The sequence below is a fragment of the Mobula hypostoma genome, chromosome 1 (genome assembly GCF_963921235.1).
Source record: "Mobula hypostoma chromosome 1, sMobHyp1.1, whole genome shotgun sequence".
Classification (NCBI taxonomy): Eukaryota; Metazoa; Chordata; class Chondrichthyes; order Myliobatiformes; family Myliobatidae; genus Mobula; species Mobula hypostoma.
Genome location: NC_086097.1, coordinates 79026544 through 79045956, shown reverse-complemented (window position 1 = coordinate 79045956; position 19413 = coordinate 79026544). Strand labels below are relative to the sequence as shown.

Genomic DNA, 19413 nt, shown 5'->3' with positions numbered 1-19413 from the left:
CCCACAAAGAACTGGTTAGAGTGTAACTCCAGGTCAGGGTCTTCAAAAGAATTTTGGAAAGGTAAAAAAAGAGATATCGGAGATAGAAATAGAGCTGTTTCTGAAGACGCAAGCAGAGGAGTTGCCCACAAGCGCCATCACTTCGCTCCACCTCTGTTTAAATTTAAAGCTATTAACCCTCTCTTGTGTCTCCCTGATGAGGACTGACTCATAATCCTCTGGCATCTGTCTCCTGTAGTCAATAAACAGCTCTTTGGTTTTGCTGGCATTGAGTGAGGGGCTGTTGTTGAGGTATCTCTCAAACAGTTTTTTAATCTCCCTCCTACATGCTGCTTCATCACCACATTTGATTTGGCCAACTAAAAGGGTGTGTTAGGAACTTTTGTTATTCTGGATCCGATGCAGCACAGAATACACATTAATAAAAATAACACAATAAATATAAATACATAAGATAGCTTGTATGCAAAGATTGATTGTAAGTACATAGTGACTTGTGCACCTCTGCTGATGGTGAGTGTGGAGGAGATGCTGACGCCAATCTGTACTAACTGGGCTCTGCAGGTGAGGAAATCCAGGATCCAGTTACTCGGGAGTACAGAGGGCTAGGTCTTGGAGCATAGTGATGAGTTTTGAGGAGATGGTAATGTTGAATGCTGAGCTGTAGTCAGTGAAGAGCATCCTGATGTATGCGTCTTCATTGTCCAGGTGTTCCCAGAGCTGAGTGAAGAGCCAATGAGATGGTATCTGCTGTTGTAAGAGTGGGCAAATTGGATTGGCTCCAGGTCATTCCTCAGGCAGTTGATAGGCTTCATGACCGACCTCTCGAAACACCTCAACATGGTGGATGTAAGTGCCACTAGACAATAGTCACTGAGGCAGGTTACCACAATCTTCTTGGGATCATTTTGATTAATGCCTGCTTGAAGCATATTGCTGATAAGAGGTTGAAGATGTCCATAAACACTCCAGTTAGTCGGTGGCATTCAAACCCTGCCACAGTTGTCAAGCGTCCCTGATTGAAGTTTAGTGTGGAGTTGCTACTTTGCACGTGAGATAGCCTTCAGAAGGTCGTACCTGGACCTCTTTTACTTCCTGGATTGCTAGTCCTAAATGCCATCAATCTAGCCCACAGCAGACTGTGATTCTCTTGTTTAATCCAGGGCTCCTGGTTGGGGAAGATTCAGAATGATTTTGTGGGGTCATACTTGTTCACATTTGACATTACAAAATCCATGACAACTGTGGCATTTTCATTCAGGTCTTCAGATGAATCCATACACATGGTCTAGTTCAGTGACTCGAAGTAGTCCCGTAGCAGGTCCTCTGCGTCCCATGGCCCACTTTGTTGTCCTTGCCTTTGATGACTTGCTCTTTAGTCTCCACCTATGTGCAGGTAGGAGGAGGTCATCCAGATGTCAGATTTTCCAAAATGCAGTCGAGGGATGGAAAAGTAGGTGTTCTTAATGGTAGTGTAGCAGTGCTTGAGTGTGTTTGGCCCTCTGGTGTTGCAGGTGATATGCTGGTAGTACTTGGGCAGAGATTTCTTCAAGGTAGCCTGATTGAAATCTTCGGCAAGGATGTGAAAAGTGTTGGGGTAGGCTGTTTTTTGCTTGTTAATCATGGCATTCAATACATCAAATACTAGCTTCACATCTGCTTTTGGTGGTAGGTAAACTACAGACAAGATCACAGTAGAGAACTCTTTGATAAGCACAGTAGAATGGTGGGCACTTAATCATTCAATGTTCCAGATTGGGTGAAAAAGAGTGAGACAAGACCACAGTATCGAAGCACCGCGATGAGTTCATCGTAAAGCGGATGCTGGCACCCCAGCCATTTCTAGAAGCTGCTGTCCAGTTCATCCAGTACATTGAGAACCCGTCAGACTGGAGCACAGTGTCCGGAGTGTTGTGGTGGGAGGGATGTAGTGAGCCATGTCTCAGTGAAACCGAACACAGCAATTACTCATTTTCCTCCAATACAGCATTTTGCTCTTAGGTCCTCTATCTTGCTCTCCATCAACTGTACATTGGCCAGGAGGATGCTAAGGAATAGTTGTCATGGTCCCTGAAAGGTCAGGGCCAGAAGTCCCCTTCCCCACTTGCAACCTCAGTTCCGGCCAGCCATGATATCACTTCCAGCTGTTGTACCTGCGTTCCTGAGAGTCAGTCTCAGTCCATGCCAGTATATTACCTCCACTCCCACATGTTGATTTTGCACGCCAACCTTTTAAGTGGATTTTAGCAAAAGTTTTCTGAAAGTCCAAATACATCACATCCATTGGTTTTCCCTTACTAATTCTACTGGACACATTCTCAAGAAGAAAAATAAATCAAATAGCCTTAGCATTTTAAGCATTTCCTTTTGTAAACCCATGTTGACTAGTTTCTAATACTGTTGATACTTTCCAGGTGTTCTGTTAATGTAGTATTTATTATATAATAGAGTTTGTTGTGCTTTTATGTAGGCCCATGCAAATTCCATTTTTTTTTAGTTGTGAAATTATAGTACTGTAAGGGGGTTTCGACTTTTATGTTACTGTGGAGGCTAATTAAAATGGCGTCTTTGTTATGTTAATCTGGGGAATGCGGCTTTGTTGTGTTAAACGCTGAGAAAGTTTGCACTAGCAGCTTGTTTTGCTTTAGAGTGTGATAAGAGAGTGCTATTAACCAATTGGGATAGTTATGGTTTTGGTGTATTTGAAGATACTGTATGCGTGGGGTTTTGGGGCAGAAGGCGGGAGAGTGAGACAGAGGATGGACGAGGTGCTGTGATGTCCGCTAGTGGGGTCGGACCCCGAGGAGGGCGTTCGGCAAGGAGACGGAGACGGACTCATGTGGAGCATCTGGTCGACCACCGTTGTTGGTTCCAGGCGGCCGGTCGAGGTGGTCCAAGGGGGTCGCAGGGTGAAGAAGAAGGTCCTTGAGCTCCAATGGTTTTTGTGCACGAAGAGATTGAACTTTGATAAGTGTGGCGCCTTTTATTTTCCTTTTATATTTTATTCTCTCTTAATTATATAGTTCCAGTAATATCTATAAACTGTAAATCATTTAATCGTATCTGGTGTATTGTCTGTTATGAGGGTGGCGTGGGGTACGTCACACAGCATCGACACAAACGAATTACCCAGTTTGCCGGGGCCGAGGGCTGTTTCCCTAGACGACAGCGAGCCAAGTGACCCTGAGGGCGGCCGGGGGGGCTACAGTATATTTACCACTTTCTGATCTATGTGAATAGTTCCAAAGTTTAATGAATTTGGGATATGGATCACTAATGCTTTTGCCATTTCTTTTTGTACTCCGGCATTAGATATTATCAGGCCCTGAAGATTTGTTCACCTTTATCCCCATTAATTTCCCCAAGCACTATTTCTATAATTATGTTCATTTGCTTCTTGCCAGATCACTGGTTCCCCAGCATATCTGGGAGGATTTTTTTGTGTAAAGCCAGAACCTAATTATGTGTTTAATTATTCTGCCATTTATTTTTGATTGTAATTTCTTATTTCTGACTGAAGGAGTTAAAAAATTAATGGAGAAAGATAATGCTGTAAATTGGCCTTTATAATAAGGATAAAATATAAAAGAAAATATTGCTGAGATTATGTGAAATCTCACTTACAATGCTAAGTGCAGTTTTGCTCTCTGAAGATGCCGTTTTCTCTAATACTCCAGGATTTTTTGTTCTTTGCCCTGTTATCTCCAAACATTGCTTCTTTGTCAATCCTGATTTCTCTCAGTTCCTCCCTCTCCAGGAAGTTGAATTGAATTGCCTTTATTTCTTACATCCTTCACATACGTGAGGAGTAAAAACCTTTACGTTAATCTAAATGTGCAATGTGCAATCATAGTAATTTATAATAATTTATAATAAATAGAACAGTCAATATAATATACAGTACACTGAAGTCAGCGTGAGTTCATCAGTCTGATGGCCTGGTGGAAGAAGCTGTCCCGGAGCCTGTTGGTCCTGGCTTTTATGCTGTGGTACCGTTTCCCGGATGGTAGCAGCTGGAATAGATTGTGGTTGGGATGATTTGGCTCCCCAATGATCCTACGCGCCCTTTTTACACAACTGTCCTTGTAAATGTCCTGAATCATGGGAATTTCACAACTACGGAAGTGCTGGGCTGTCTGCACCACTCTCTGCAGAGCTCTGCGATTAAGGGAGGTACAGTTCCCATACCATGCAGTGATGCAGCCAGTCAGGATGCTCTCAATTGTGCCCCTGTAGAAAGTTCTTGATCTGGGGGTCCAAACCAAACTTCCTCAACCGTCTGAGGTGAAAGAGGCGCTGTTGTGCCTTTTTCATCACACAGCTGGTGTGTACAGACCATGTGAGGTCCTTGGTGATGTAGATGCTGAGGAACTTGAAGCTGTTTACCCTCTCAACCCCAGATCCATTGATGTCAATAGAGGTTAGCCTGTCTCCATTCCTCCTGTAATCCACAACCAGCTCTTTTGTTTTTGCGACATTGAGGGAGAGGTTGTTTTCTTGACACCGCTGTCAGAGAGATGACTTCTTCCCTGTAGGCCACCTCATTATTGTTTGAGATAAGGCCAATCAATATAGTGTCGTTGGCAAATTTAATTAGCAGATTAAAGCTGTGGGTAGTGACACAGTCATGGGTATACAAAGGGTAAAGGAGGGGACTCAGTACGCAGCCCTGAAGGGCTCCTGTATTGAGAGTCAGAGGGGTGGAGGTGAGGGAGCCCACTCTTACCACCTGTTGGTGATCTGACAGGAAGTCCAGGATCCAGCGGCACAAGACAGGGTCAAGGCTGAGGTCTCTGAGCTTCTTGTCGAGCCTGGATGGAACTAGGGTGTTGAATGCTGAACTGTAGTCCAAGAACAGCATTCTCACATAAGCATCCTTCTTCTCCAGATGTGTAAGATAGTATGCAGAGCAGTGGCTAATGTGTCATCAGTTGATCAGTTTTGTCGGTAGGCGAATTGTAGGTGCTCCAGTTTGGGTGGCAGCAAGCTGCAGATGTAATCCTTGACCAGCCACTCAAAGCATTTGCTTACTATTGAGGTGAGTGCGACAGGATACCAGTCGTTCAGGCATGTTACCTTGGTCTTTTTTGGTACAGGGACAATGGTGGATAATTTGAAGCAGGAGGGCACTCTACACTGGGAGAGGGAGAGATTAAAAATGTCAGTAAACACACCTGCCAGTTGTGCTGCACACATCCTGAGTACTCGCTCTGGGATGCTGTCCAGTCCCGCAGCCTTGCGACTGTCCACTTGTTGGAAACATCTGTGTACCTCAGCCTCAGAGATGACCAGGTTGCAGGCTTTCCTCGGAGGGTCAGAGTTAGCGACATTGAACCTAGCATAAAGCGATTGAGCTTATCTGGGAGAGAGGCCGCGATGTTGGCGATACCACTACGTTTGCCTTTGAAGTCTACGATGGTGTGCAACCCTCACCACAAGTCACATGTGCTATTTGTTGTGAATCTTGACTCAATCTTCTCCCTATATTGTTTTTTGCAGCCTTTTTTGTGTTCCCCAACACACTTGGAACATTATTTGTGTTCTCCTTTGTAAAGATAGAGTTTAAGTTTAATTGTTCTGCCATTTATTTAAACTCAATTCTAATTTTCCCATTTTTTTGTAGTTATGTTTGTCTTCACTTATCTTTTCCTCATGTATTCATAGCAGCAGTTAATTGCCAGCTTTTAATTTCCCAGCACAATTCCTATCATAATCCATCCTTCCCCTCTTGATCAATGCTTTTTGCTGAAATATGAATTGCTCCCAATCCTCAGGCCCGCTGCTGCTTTGACTGGCAATTTTATATTTATCCTCTTTGTATCTAAAGATATTCCTGATTTTCTTCATATGTATTTACTCCTTTCCAAATTATTTTTGTTGTAAAATTTTATATTATAGTCATTCTTCTTCAAGGTATAATGCACAAGACTGTGCACTGAGAAGGGAGTAATTAATGGTATCCAGTCCTTGATAATCTCTAGTTGGTTTGCAAAAAAATGTGACATACATACTGCAGGACCAACTCATCCACTGTATTATTGCTAATTTGATTTGGGGAAATTTGTACGTTGACGAAAATCACCCATGATTACCTCTAGAGGCATGTGCCTGTAATTTTCTATTTAATTTTTTGACCCCCGCATCACCACTACTGTTTTGGAGCTCATTCTAAACCCTCACCAAAGTTTTCTATTCCTTGGTTTGTGTTGGCTCCAGCCAAACATTGTGATATTCCAAGCCAGTTTCTTCCTTGCCATTGAATTATTCTATCTTGGATATAAACATCTATCCACATTGTCAACAATTGTTTTGTGTTTGTTTTACAATCCTTTTTGAGGTATACCATTTACTACGGAAGCAATTCAAGATGATACACCGCGATCACTATCTTTTCAAGGGCAATTGGGATAAGCAATAAATGTTGGGCCTGCCAATGACACTCACATTTGGAAAATAATAACATAAAATGGCAGCAAATTGTTCACAATGTGTCCTGCACACTGCCCGCAGCAAAATAAATTTGAGGATACTCCTTACTTTGTTTCGCTGTTGAATGTGGTAGTGAAGTGTTGTTAGCACACTTCCTCATAGTGCCATTTAACAATAATTGTATCAAGAATAGTACTGCTACCAAATCTGAGTAAGTGTGCTATGAAATACAGCTTCCCTCCATCAAAACAGAGAACTATCTATTTGTTTTTTGGGTTAAATGTTTTTGTATGTATTCATAATACTGGTTTCTCTTTGCATGTTGTAATGTCATATTTCAGTTGATACTTATTAATATTAAATATTGCAGATGGAAGTGTTGTAAATTTGACAGCAACAAATGAACAGGGACTTAAAGCTCAAGTTCCCAGACGTAATCTTCTGCTACCCACGATGCTGGCTCCACCAGAGTCCCTTCTCATTTCTTGTATCCTGAGAGGAAACTTTGCTCAAGCACATCAGGTAAATTAGAATTCAATTTCCAGAATTTAAAAAAAATGACCATTCTTCATGTGTGACTGTTAGTTTGCAGAAAGAATACAAAGATGAATGTTAAAAATAGTTATTTACTTAAGTCCTATTTAATCTTTTGAAATAAGATGTTACATAAATGGTACTCGAGGTAACCAACCTAATGCCCTTTCATAATCATTGATGTGATTCTCCTCTCTCTTTCTCTGTCTTCCATTCAATGTGCCCATCCTCAAGCTGTCCTTATCCTGTCAATTCTGGAACTACATTCCTGAGATATTAAAAGTGTGGTTTTTAATCTAACGTCATTTATATTTTAAATAAAACCAGATAGTGACCATCAGCAGATCAGGCAGAGGTGATGTAGCTTTACCAGCTGACAAAGCTGAGGGAGCATCAGTGGAGGGAGGAGCAGAGACAGTGTGCTGTGTCGATTTCCCTTCATCAGAACTGAACGTTCCATTTCCCATCAAGTAGCTGACTTGCATGGACAAGGTTAACAGTTAGTTTATTGATTGGTACTTAGTTAATCTCATTTTAAATTAATGATAAGATGAAGTGATTGGACCAGCGTGCTACAGATGGGAGGTGGGAAAATGAAATACAATGTCGAAAAGGTGCATGATCTTCTTTCTTAGGATATTGCCATTTAATAAGTTAATGACTGATCTGATTGTAATTTCAACGTCACATTCCCTTCCACCTGTGTAACCTTTTATCAATCACTTTCCCATCACTTATCAAATATCATTCTACCTCTGCCTCAAACATATTCAAACACATAAGCTTCAGAGAGGGAGAGAGAGAGAGAGATAATTTCTTTTCATCTGTCTTGAATGTTGTTGTTCCTCTCTGCGCATTGTGGTGCATTAGGTGGCAACCGTGACTTTCTTTAGCATTTGATTTTTGTGAGGCCGAGTTGAATGGAAAGTGTGCAGGGAGCCGGCAGGACTTGAACCCGGGACCACTCGCCTCGAAGTCCGGTGCGGGTGCCACTACATCACCGGCTGGCTAGTGTCTTGAATGGGTGTCCCTTTAGTTTTTAAAAATGTGACTCCAGGTCTAGATCCTCCCAAAAGAGGAAACATTCTCTCCATAAGCCCACTGTCAAGATTCCCAAGAGCCTGCGTGTTCAGTCATGTTGCTTCTTGCTCTGCTGAACATAGCCTGGCCTGTCCGGAGAGTGGTGAGTGCGTGGGATGGGCTGCTGGTGACGGTGGTGGAGGTGGATACAATAGGGTCTTTTAAGAGACTCCTGGATAGGTACATGGAGCTTAGAAAAATAGAGGGCTATGGGTAACCCTAGGTAATTTCTAGAGTAAGGACATGTTCAGCACAGCTTTGTGAGTCAAAGGGCCTGTATTGAGTTGTAGGCTTTCTGTGTTCTATGTTCTATCCAACCTTTTCTATATAGGGCAATTAGCCCATTCCAGGTATTCTCTGACCTCCTTTCCTTAGAGACCAGCGCTGTGCACAGTACTGCAAATGGGGTCTTACCAATAACCTACTTAGCTGAAGTATAACCTTGCTACTTCATTGTTTAATTCTGCTAGCAATAATTAATACTATTGTGTTAGCTTTTTGTATACTTTTATATGGATTTGCCCTTGGTGAATCATACATGTAAGACCCAGAGGTTTCTCTGCATCGGAACGCTCTGCCGCTGCTTGCCATTTAACTCATGCACTTTTTTTCATGTTGCACTCCATTGACTCGATCTTTGCCTACATACCTGGCCTGTCCATGTCCCTCTGTGTCCTTTTAAAAATGTACTTTCCTCATGTCATCAGCAAACACGGCCAGCATTCTTCTGGTGCCTTCATCCAAATCATTTGTATGAACTTGTGAACTCAGCAGCAATCCCTGTAACACATCATTCATTCCTTCTTGCCAACCTGTAAAATAACCCATGTGATGGCTTGTTGGGAACTACTGCCAGAGCTTGCACACAAATAATGGGGACCTAAATTAATGCTGATGGAATTACTCATTCATGCCTTCCTGACTACAAACCATGAGTTAATTAAAAAAAAACTCATATGGCTTGAATAAGGAATTATTTTTAGTTCAGGAAACAAAATAATGTGAATAAGGTGGTGAAGGATGGTTTAACTGTGTCGGGTGATATTCAGAAGAACAGGATCAATGTAAAAGTAGTAGCTATTATCTATCACTTATCTTCAATTTGGTAACTAAAATGTTAATTTAGTGGTACTGTGGAACTATTAATATTGTGACAACTCTGGTACCTTCCTGGATTGGTTGTTTTGAAGTCAGAAGTATTCCAGTTGAGCACTCTTTATGTATTTTTCTTTTGTCCAGAGTAAAAGACCATTTTTAGAGATGATTTAGACCTTACATGCATCAACCTGGGCAAAAGGAAGAATAGGTCTCTCCACCTTCTGATCTGTGGACAAAGAAATATTTCTCTTTTATAAGCAAGGGCTTTGTTTTACTTAGAAATCCAAAAAGTACCATTGTGGAGGAAAAACGGCCTTGGTTATTTGTAACTTGGTTTGGCCCATGTGCAACTAGTTTTCATACATGTGCTGGAAACTCTTAACTGTCCTTGAGCTGACCCAGAAAACTGCACTAATAAATCATGTCATTATGCTTGTCTTTTCTTTTCTCTATCTTCCCTCCCTCCCTCTTTAATAGACTCCTTAATTCTTACCTGTCCATCATCTCTCACTGTAACCCCTGTGATTCTGTTCCTAGTGCTATACTGTTCAAAAAGATTTGTATTTTTAAAGAGAATTGAGTTTTTTAACAGTTTTACATCATATTTGAAGGCATAGTGTAATGAGTTGCATACTTAAATTAAGGTTTATTCTTTCTGTTGTATGTAAATTCATGCTGAGTTTTCAGCACTGATTATGATTGCTGTTTTTGCTTTGGTTTTGCTGAGCCAGGCCAGCCAACTATTCTCACCTTCTGAAGTACCTTTTGGTGTTCACCTGGCGGAGAATCTCACCTGGTCCCTCAACACTATCTCCATAGCAAAGAAGGCCCAGCAGCGTTTCTACTTTCTGCGAAGGCTGAGAAAAGTCCATCTCCCACCCCCCATCCTCACCACATTCTACAGAGGTTGTATTGAGAGCATCCTAAGCAGCTGCATGACTGCCTAGTTCGGAATTTGCACCATCTCGGATCGCAAGACCCTGCAGTGGATAGTGAGGTCAGCTGAGAAGATCATCGTGGTCTCTCTTCCCGACATTACAGACATTCACACCACACGCTGCATCCGCAAAGCAAACGGCATTATGAAGGACCCCATGCACCCCTCATACAAACTCTTCTCCCTCCTGCCGTCTGGCAAAAGGCACTAAAGCATTCGGACTCTCACGACCAGACAATGTAACAGTTTCTTCCCCCAAGCCATCAGACTCCTCAATACCCAGAGTCTGGACTGACACCAACCTACTGCCCTCTACTGTGCCTATTGTCTTGTTTATTATTTATTGTCATGCCTGCACTGTTTTGTGCACTTTATGCAGTCCTGGGTAGCTCTGTAGTCTAGTGTAGTTTTTGTGTTGTTTTACGTAGTTCAGTGTAGTTTTTGTATTGTTTCATGTAGCACCATGGTCCTGAAAAATGTTGTCTCAGTTTTACTGTGTACTGTACCAGCAGTTATAGTCGAAATGACAATAAAAAGTGACTTGGCTTGACTTGAAATGCTGTTATTTACCAGCAAGGTTCAACCAAATATCACACGAGGCAACTCACCATTTGCTGGAATATCTCGTGACGAAGCTACTTTGTTTTCTTCTCAGGTAGCTTTGATGTTTGAAATGCAGTCGTCCTACTGTTATGGTGAACTGATCTTTATGGAACGATACCAGGAGGTAACCAAGGAACTTGCTGAGGTAGAACAGAAAATGGAGAACCAAGGCATGGACAATGCTAATCGTAAACTAAGTGTCGGGCGGTTCACGCTTCAAGCAATTGGTGATGCTGCAGCAGCAGGTAACTATCAGATTCCTTCATAGTTCAGCAAATGATTGTGGACATCTGAGTTGTTAACACCTGAATGCTGAAAGCATCTAAACAAAGAAAGTAAAACGTTATCGTTTGGGAATAATATTGATAGCTTTTGTGTTCAAAGCACAATCTTCAAAATGTCACTTTTCTTGTTGGAAAAGATACTCTTTCACCATATGTTATATTGTTAGTTTATAGGTAATATGGTGGATGATCTTCACTGTAGTATCTTTTCCTTATCTAGGTATGGTGTTTTATTCTATTTCTGATGTTATTGAGAAGCTGATTAATACATCTGAAGTCGCCAACTTAGCATTGCTGGAGAGCTTCTGGAAGAGTAAGGTCCAAATTGAACCAACCAATCCACTCCATGATATCCTGGAGGACCTCAGTGCTCCTGCAATGGCCATCTTTGATCTTGCTTGTACCCACTGCCAATTGTGGAAAACCTGTAAACAGCTGCTGGAGACAGCAGAAAGGAGACTGATGGCAGTCTTTGAGGCAAAAGGTAAGAGAAATGTTTTTTCCTTTTACTGAAGCAACAGAATATGAACAAATCAAGATGTTTGAAGTTTGAACCAGACTTAATGTTGCTTTGAATTTGTGATTAAGCTTGGTGCCAATGTAAGTCTGCTATTGATTGGGAACAGAAACTTGCTTATTTTGATTGCTTTTCCAGTGTGCATCAAACTTTGCATATTAATATTGAACCTTCCATGCATTAGTTCAGAGTAAGTTCAAAGTGCCAGAACTCAAAATAGACCAAGCATCACCTCAGAGGGATTCTGCAATTTAATTGATAGTCTGTAGTACTTTGGAGCACACTAATTTGAACATGCTCACAAATGTAAAGTGAACTTAGTTTGGCCTCACTCACCATAGTTTGCTATTCATTTTTTAAACTTGTGTTTTCATAGATTATTGTTTCAATTTTCAATCATCAAGCTTCCAAACTAATCAACATAATACATTGTGTGTCCCGCAGGTAGAAAACCTGACTCTACTGGCCGTCGACCTGATGGAATCCAAGGTTTTCCTTCTGTCCTTCAACAAATGAGCAAAATTTTGAACTTTTCTCATAGTTCACATGGATCAACAAAACTTAGTAATTTGTTTTATGAATTCTTTTATGTGTATAGGAATAGGCCATGGTTTACTTTTGTCACTGTTTCCAATATTAACTATTTTCAAGTATTATTCAGATTGCTTTGGTTAAATTTTACCATATACAGTGGTATGCAAAAGTTTGAGCAGCCCTGGTCAAAATTTCTGTTACTGTGAATAGTTAAGTGAAAAGAGGATGAACTGATCTCCAAAAGTCATAAAGTTAAAGATGAAACATTCTTTTCAACATTTTAAGCAAGATTAGTGTATTATTTTCGTTTTGTACAATTTTAGAGTGAAAAAAAGGAAAGGAGCACTATGCAAAAATTTGGGCACCCCAAGAGATTTGAGCACTCAGATAACTTTTCCCAAGGTCTCAGTCCTTAATTAGTTTATTAGAGCTATGGCTTGTTCACAGTCATCATTAGGAAAGGCCAGGTGATGCAAATTTCAAAGCTTTATAAATACCCTGACTCCTCAAACCTTGTCCCAACAATCAGCAGCCATGGGCTCCTCTCAGCAGCTGCCTAGCACTCTGAAAATTAAAATAAATGATGCCCACAAAGCAGGAGAAGGCTATAAAAAGATAGCAAAGCGTTTTCAGGTAGCCGTTTCCTCAGTTCGTAATGTAATTAAGAAATGACAGTTAACAGGAACGGTGGAGGTCAAGTTGAGGTCTGGAAGACCAAGAAAACTTTCCGAGAGAACTGCTCATAGGATTGCTGAAAAGGAAAATCAAAACCCCCATTTGACAGCAAAAGACCTTCAGGAAGATTTAGCAGACTCTGGAGTAGTGGTGCACTGTTCTACTGTACAGCGACACCTGCACAAATATGACCTTCATGGAAGAGTCGTCAGAAGAAAACCTTTCCTGCGTCCTCACCACAAAATTCAGCGTCAGAAGTTTCGCAAAGGAACATCTAAACAAGCCTGATGCATTTTGGAAGCAAGTCCTGTGGACTGATGAAGTTAATATAGAACATTTTGGCCGCAATGAGCAAAGGTATGTTTGGAGAAAAAAGGGTACAGAATTTGATGAAAAGAACACCTCTCCAACTGTTAAGCATGGGGGTGGATCGGTCATGCTTTGGGCTTGTGTTGCAGCCAGTGGCACGGGGAAGAATGAATTCAATTAAGTACCAGCAAATTCTGGAAGCAAACATCAGACCGTCTGTAAAAAAAAGCTGAAGCTGAAAAGAGGGTGGCTTTTACAACAGGATAATGATCCTAAACACACTTCAAAATCCACAATGGACTACCTCAAGAGGCGCAAGCTGAAGGATTTGCCATGGCCCTCACAGTCCCCTGACCTAAACATCATCGAAAATCTGTGGATAGACCTCAAAAGAGCAATGCATGCAAGACAGCCCAAGAATCTCAAAAAACTAGAAGCCTTTTGCAAGGAAGAATGGGTGAAAATCCCCCAGACAAGAATTGAAAGACCCTTAGTTGGCTACAGAAAGCGTTTACAAGCTGTGATACTTGCCAAAGAGGGTGTTACTAAGTACTGACAATGCAGGGTGCCCAAACTTCTGCTTCAGGCCCTTTTCCTTTTTTGTTATTTTGAAAGTGTAGAAGATGGAAATAAATAAGTAATCTTGCTTAAAATATTAAAGACGTGTCATCTTTACCTTTATGCCTTTTGGAAATCAATTCATCTTTTACTCGCTTAGCTATTCACAGTAACAGAAATTTTGACCAGGGGTGCCCAAACATTTGCATGCGGCTGTAATTCAGTTGTTTTTCTCCATTTATAAGACCACCTTTTCAGTATAAAATTCACTATTCACCTTAACCCAATAATCTAATTTATTTTTGCCAGCTTTATCCATGAGCAGTAAGATTAGCTGTTTGTTAGCATATTACCTAAAGAACACAGCTCTTGGTTTAATTCCATCTGCCTTAACAGTAAAGTGTTTTCTGGAGGTTTATAATCTGATAGCAACAGTTTTTTGGAAAACATGAAAAGCACATAGAGGTGAATAAATAGATTAGTAGGTGCTTAACCTACTTCCAAAAATAGGAGGGAAATAGATGTTGGAGAAAATTGGACGGGCACAGTAGCTTTCAATATTAATTATGACACAAAATAATTTCACCTTGTGCAACAACCAATTTGCTGGAGGAACTCAGCAGGTCGAGTAGCATTCATTTTGTGGTTTGCTCAGAACCTTTCCATCTGACATGAAAGGAGGCTCTTTTTGGTCAATCAAGTCCGCTGGCTCACAGAGCAATCCCATTTCTCTGCCAATTTTTCTTGCATTTTCCCGGATTCTGTCTTTAGGGATGAGCTTACACTGGCCAACTAACCTACAGAAAGCATATCTTTAGGATGTGGGAGGAGCACTAGACACCCTGGGGGAACCCACCCTGTCACTAGGAGAGCATGATACTCCAGACAATGTCATAGAGGTCAGGATTGAACACTCATCACTGAATCCATGAGCAAGCAGCTTCATTAAATATATTGGGAATGAACCAGTGGTGGGTGGAAGCTGTATGTGAAGAATGTTTTAAAGTAGTTCATTATTCTCATTTTTTTTTTGCCAGAGTCTTCTGAGGACAGAGTTACCAGGCACCTTAGTTGCAGCTTGACAGAGCTGCTTTTAGCTTGTTACCCTGAACTTTCTGAGGGCTGTGTCACCACACAACTCAACCTATCAGAGTGCTTGGAGCAGGTTACACAGAATCTTCAAGCAGCAATAAAGTCCACTGGTTAGTAGAAATAGATTCTATTGTGTGGTTTCTGAAACTCAGAATTGTCTCGCAGTATTCTTAGTGTGTATACCATCAAGGATTGTGGAACTGATCATATTGTTCAACCTGCCACAGATCAACTCATTAGAAGCTGAATATGTTTTTGATTAACATTATATTGTCTGTGTTTTGATAAATTTGTATAAATTCCTTGCAACCAAATGGTAACTGTCAATGCTTCTGTCCAGTTTTAATTGAATCAGAGTATACTGCATAATCTGGGTAATATTCACAATCTGATAAGATCACTGTATTTGTGAACACCAGTCAGGTTCACTATTTCCATCAATAACTCCTCAGGTTCATCTTAAGCACAAGGAACCTGACCACTAATGAATGTTTGGCTGTCAGTGTTTTTGATCTGAATCACAATTAGGCAACATAATATCAGTTAAACCCTATTATAACTGGATTGGTTTGGCACACTTTAATTTCTCCGAAACTTGCAGGAAGTGAACAAAAGAGGCTGATGGTCAATACAGATTATATTTTCCCTCATCAAATTGCTATGCATTAACAGATTGCCGCTGCTGATTATGGTGCTTATATCTTTGCAGAATTATGCTCAACTTGGAATCGGCTTCAGAAATTCATTTCTTTACTGTTTTGAAACCGTTTTTGACACTGAATTGCTTGTTCAGCTAGTAGGGGAAAATCTAAGATGTATGTATGAAGATAGATAAGTCCCCAGGACCTGATCCGGTATGTCCTAGGGTGATATAGGAAGTAAGGGAAGGGGTTGTTGAGGCTCTGGTAGAGCTTTTTGTACTTTTGTCAGCCACGGGTCAGTTAACAAAAGACTGAAGTTGTTCAGAAGGCTAATGTGCCTTTACTCAAGAAGGGAAACATAGATAAGCCAGGGAACTACATGCTGGTGGGAATGTGTTTGGAAGAGGTTCTGACAGACAGGATTTACTTGCATTTGGAAAGGCAAAGACTGATTAGGGCTAGTTGGCATGGTTTTGTGTGGGAAATTATGTCTCACAAATTGAGTTTTTTGAAGAGGTTATCAAAGGGATTGATGAAGGCAGGGTAGTAAATGTTGTCTACTTGGGCCTTAATAAGGCCCTGCGTGATAGGCTAATCTGGAAGGTTGGAACACAAAGGATTCAGGGTGAACTGGCCATATGGATACATAATTGTCTTCGTTGTACGAGGCAGAGGGTTGTTTTTAAGCTTGGAGGTTTGTCATCAGTGGTATGCCGCAGGATTCTGTGGAATATATCACGAATTGGATGAGAATGTAGTGACCTGATAAGTTAGCTTGCAGATAACATAATATTGGTGATATAATGGATAGTGAAGAAAGTTGTCCAAGGTTACAACTGGATGTTGATCAACTAGGAAAATGGTCAAAGGAATGGCAGATGAAATTTGCAAAACGATATATTTTGGGAAGTTAAAGCAGGGTAGGACATTGGTGAATGTCAAGGTCTTGTAGTGTCGTTGAACACTCAGGATGCTGAGAAGTGACATGTTAGAGGACTAAAATTATGGGATGTCTAGATAGGCGGAGTCAATTTCCATGGTAGGGTTGTCTAGAGTTAAAGGGCCCAGTTTAAGTTGAGAGAGAAGAGCTTCAAAGGGGATTTGAAGGATAAAGTTTCTCACAGAGAATTAGTATCTGGCAGGAGCACGAGGGATTTAGCGGATATTGGAAATACAGAGTAACACATAAAAAATGCTGGAGGAACTCAGCAGTCAGGCAGCATCTATGGAAAGGAATAAAGAGATGACGGTTCAGGCTGAGGACCCTTCATCAGGACTGGAAAGAAAGGGGAATGAGCTACCAGATGAGGTAGTGGAGACAGGAACAATAAAGAGGCCTCTGGGCTGATAGTTAATTGAGAAAGGCACACGGTATGGAATTACTGCAGACATAATATAGACATAATGGTTGGCGGAGATGAAGTGGGCTAAACAGCCTGTTTCTATGCTGTACAAATGTAGAGCTCTGACTTTCCTCCCTTTTATCATCCTGCATGGAAATACAACATTTTACAGTTTCTATTATCCCTCATCTCAAGTATGGTGCTGCTTGAGCCTCATTGCGAAGCACATATACTTTGCAAAATCAAGAAGCTGAGAAAACTAATGCAACTCCTTTTTAAAATTAAAATAGCTTTCAGGAGACCTGTTTATGAGTGTATTTATTGTAACTACTTGCTCTTCATTAACTGCTAAGTCTAGTTCTAAACACGAGATTCTGCAGCTGCCGGAAATCCAGAGCAACACGTATAAAGTGCAGGAGGAACTCAGCAGTTCAGGCAGCATCTACGGAGGAGAATAGATGGTCAATGTTTCGGGCCAAGGCCCTTCATCAGGACTGGAAAGGAAGGAGTAAGGGACAGGAATAGGAAGGTGGGGGCGGGGAAGGAGCACAAGCTGGTAGGTGAAAGGTGAAACCAATCAACTCCCAGCTTCTTACTTCACTCCCCCCCTCTCTTCTACACATCCACCTTTCTCCTCACCTGGTTTCACCTATCTACCAGCTTGTACTTCCACCTCTCCCCCTGCCTTCTTATCCAGGCCTTGTCCTCCCTTCCTTTCCAATCCACCCGAAGGGTCTGGGTCTGAAATGTTGACTGTTTATGTCCCTCCATTGACGCTGAGTTTCTCTGGGTGTTTGTGTGTGTTGCTCAAGGTCAACAGTCAATACACATTCCCAGTTCTGTTTTCTGCCCATTTCTTTTGCATAATTTATTATGTTTGCATTTTTTTAGGGAAAAAAGTGTTTCCTTATAGGAATAGGATACTAGTTATAAAGGTTCTGACATGTTCTGCCAATAATGCTGAATCACATGTGCTGTACTTAATGCTTTTATGAATGAAACAAAAATAATTTTCCTGTTTTTTAGAGGCAAAAATTAACATACTCAGCTGTCTAGAGCAAGCAAGTTCTCGACCTCAGGATTCAGAAGCAGATACAATTCAATCCAATGTGAAGGAGTTACTGAAGAACCTGGATGGCCAGATACAACCTGTGCTAGATAATCAAACCAGACCAGACTACGTGAAAACCCTTTTTGACTACATCAACACGCTTGCAGCAGTGTATGTTCGAAGTATGAACCGAGATTCTGGTAAGACTTATAAGCATTTTAATCATATCTTGAAGTATTTAAAATTACACTGATTTTTTTTTAAGTAAGGCCATTTTAACAAAAGAAGTCAAAGTTTAAAATTGACAATGGATGCAAAAGGGGTGAAGAAGATAAGTGGTGGGGGAAGCTACAGTGCAGCTAAACTGTGTTGACCTTGGACAACTTGAGCTACCTGTAGCAAAATCAAATTGTTATTTTAATTTCAGATCAGTTTGCAGATATAAAAGTAGGAAATCCTTTCATCGTTCTGCAGCAAACTCCATCACAACTCTTTGCACAGTTGCTTTTTGAGAAGTCAACTTCACCTGACCGGTATGAAAAATTCAAATGATTTCTCTCTCATTCCTATCATAATAGTGTCTTTATTATTTCTTCGCTTGACCTATGTTCATTTGTTACACAGCATACAAGTAGATTTTTATCAACAAATAATCTGCAGTTAATAAACATGAGAAATTCTGCAGATGCTGGAAATCCAAAACATTACACAGAAAAATGCTGGAGGAACTCAGCATCTATGGAAATGAATAATCAGCCGATGTTTTGGGCAAAGACCCTTCTCTAGTACTGGAAAGCAAGGGGGAATTAAAAGGTGAAAGAAAGGGAAGGAGAATAGCAAGAAGGTGATAGATGAAGCCAGGTAGGTAAGAAAGGTAAAGGGTTGGAGTGGAAGGAATCTGGTAGAAGAGTGGACCATAGGAGAAAGGAAAGAAGAGATAATAGGCAGTTGAGAAGAGATAAAAGGCCAGAGTAGGGAATGGAAGAAGATGGGAGGGAATTTTTTTTTGCTGCAAAGAGAAGTTGGTATTTGGAGGCTACCCAGATGGAATGTAAGGTGTTGCTTTATCACCCTGAGGGTCAGCTGATGGTGATACAAGAGGAGGCCATGGACTGACATGTTGCAACAGGATGGGAATTAAAATGTTTGGCCACCAGGAAGTTTGGCTTTTGGCAGATGGAACGGAGGTGCTCGATGAAGTGATGGGGTTTACCAATGCAGAGGACGATGCATTGGGATTAACTACTTGTGTTTATGATGGGTACTTTTTCCTTCAAAACTCCATAATGTGAATGTTACAAACATTGTCTTGGTTTTAAGTGTTGCTAATTTAACTTCTAGGAAAGATTGTGAAAGTGTTGGAGCAATGTCGCAGCCCTTTTTTTTTTGCACCAGTTTTCTCTTTGTGTGTGATTGACTTTGTTGTGAACCCACTACTTAGGATTGTGTCATGAAACAAACATATGATGGAGACAAATTTGTGTAAGCTGGTGAATTTGAGGAGAGTGTTCCACAGTTCCTCTCAGTTAATGGAGTGAAAGGCTTTTGTGAGGTCAATACCCCATATGCGGTGGTTGTTACTGCTCCCTGCGTTTTTCTTGAATTTGTTCGCTGAAGGTAATGCCCTTTTGTGCTTCTATTTCACACCCCTCTCATGTACCTTAGTGCCTATTCCTCCAGGAGCACTTTGGTCTACAGTTCCCCATCTCTGCTGCACCTGTTCCCGGC

The 19413-nt window shown here is 41.1% G+C and overlaps 1 protein-coding gene across 3 annotated transcripts in view; it reads left to right on the top strand.

Annotated features, from left to right (window-relative positions):
• The window catches only part of zfyve26 (zinc finger, FYVE domain containing 26), a 112235-nt gene that overhangs the window by 33423 nt on the left and 59399 nt on the right, over positions 1–19413 (top strand). For all 3 annotated transcript variants that reach the window (XM_063051249.1, XM_063051240.1, XM_063051233.1), the window contains exons 14-20: positions 6800–6951; positions 10734–10926; positions 11186–11449; positions 11927–12046; positions 14596–14760; positions 17661–17885; positions 18113–18218. In XM_063051249.1, coding sequence (XP_062907319.1) covers positions 6800–6951; positions 10734–10926; positions 11186–11449; positions 11927–12046; positions 14596–14760; positions 17661–17885; positions 18113–18218 — 1225 coding nt within the window. The remainder of the gene's footprint in view (positions 1–6799; positions 6952–10733; positions 10927–11185; positions 11450–11926; positions 12047–14595; positions 14761–17660; positions 17886–18112; positions 18219–19413) is intronic.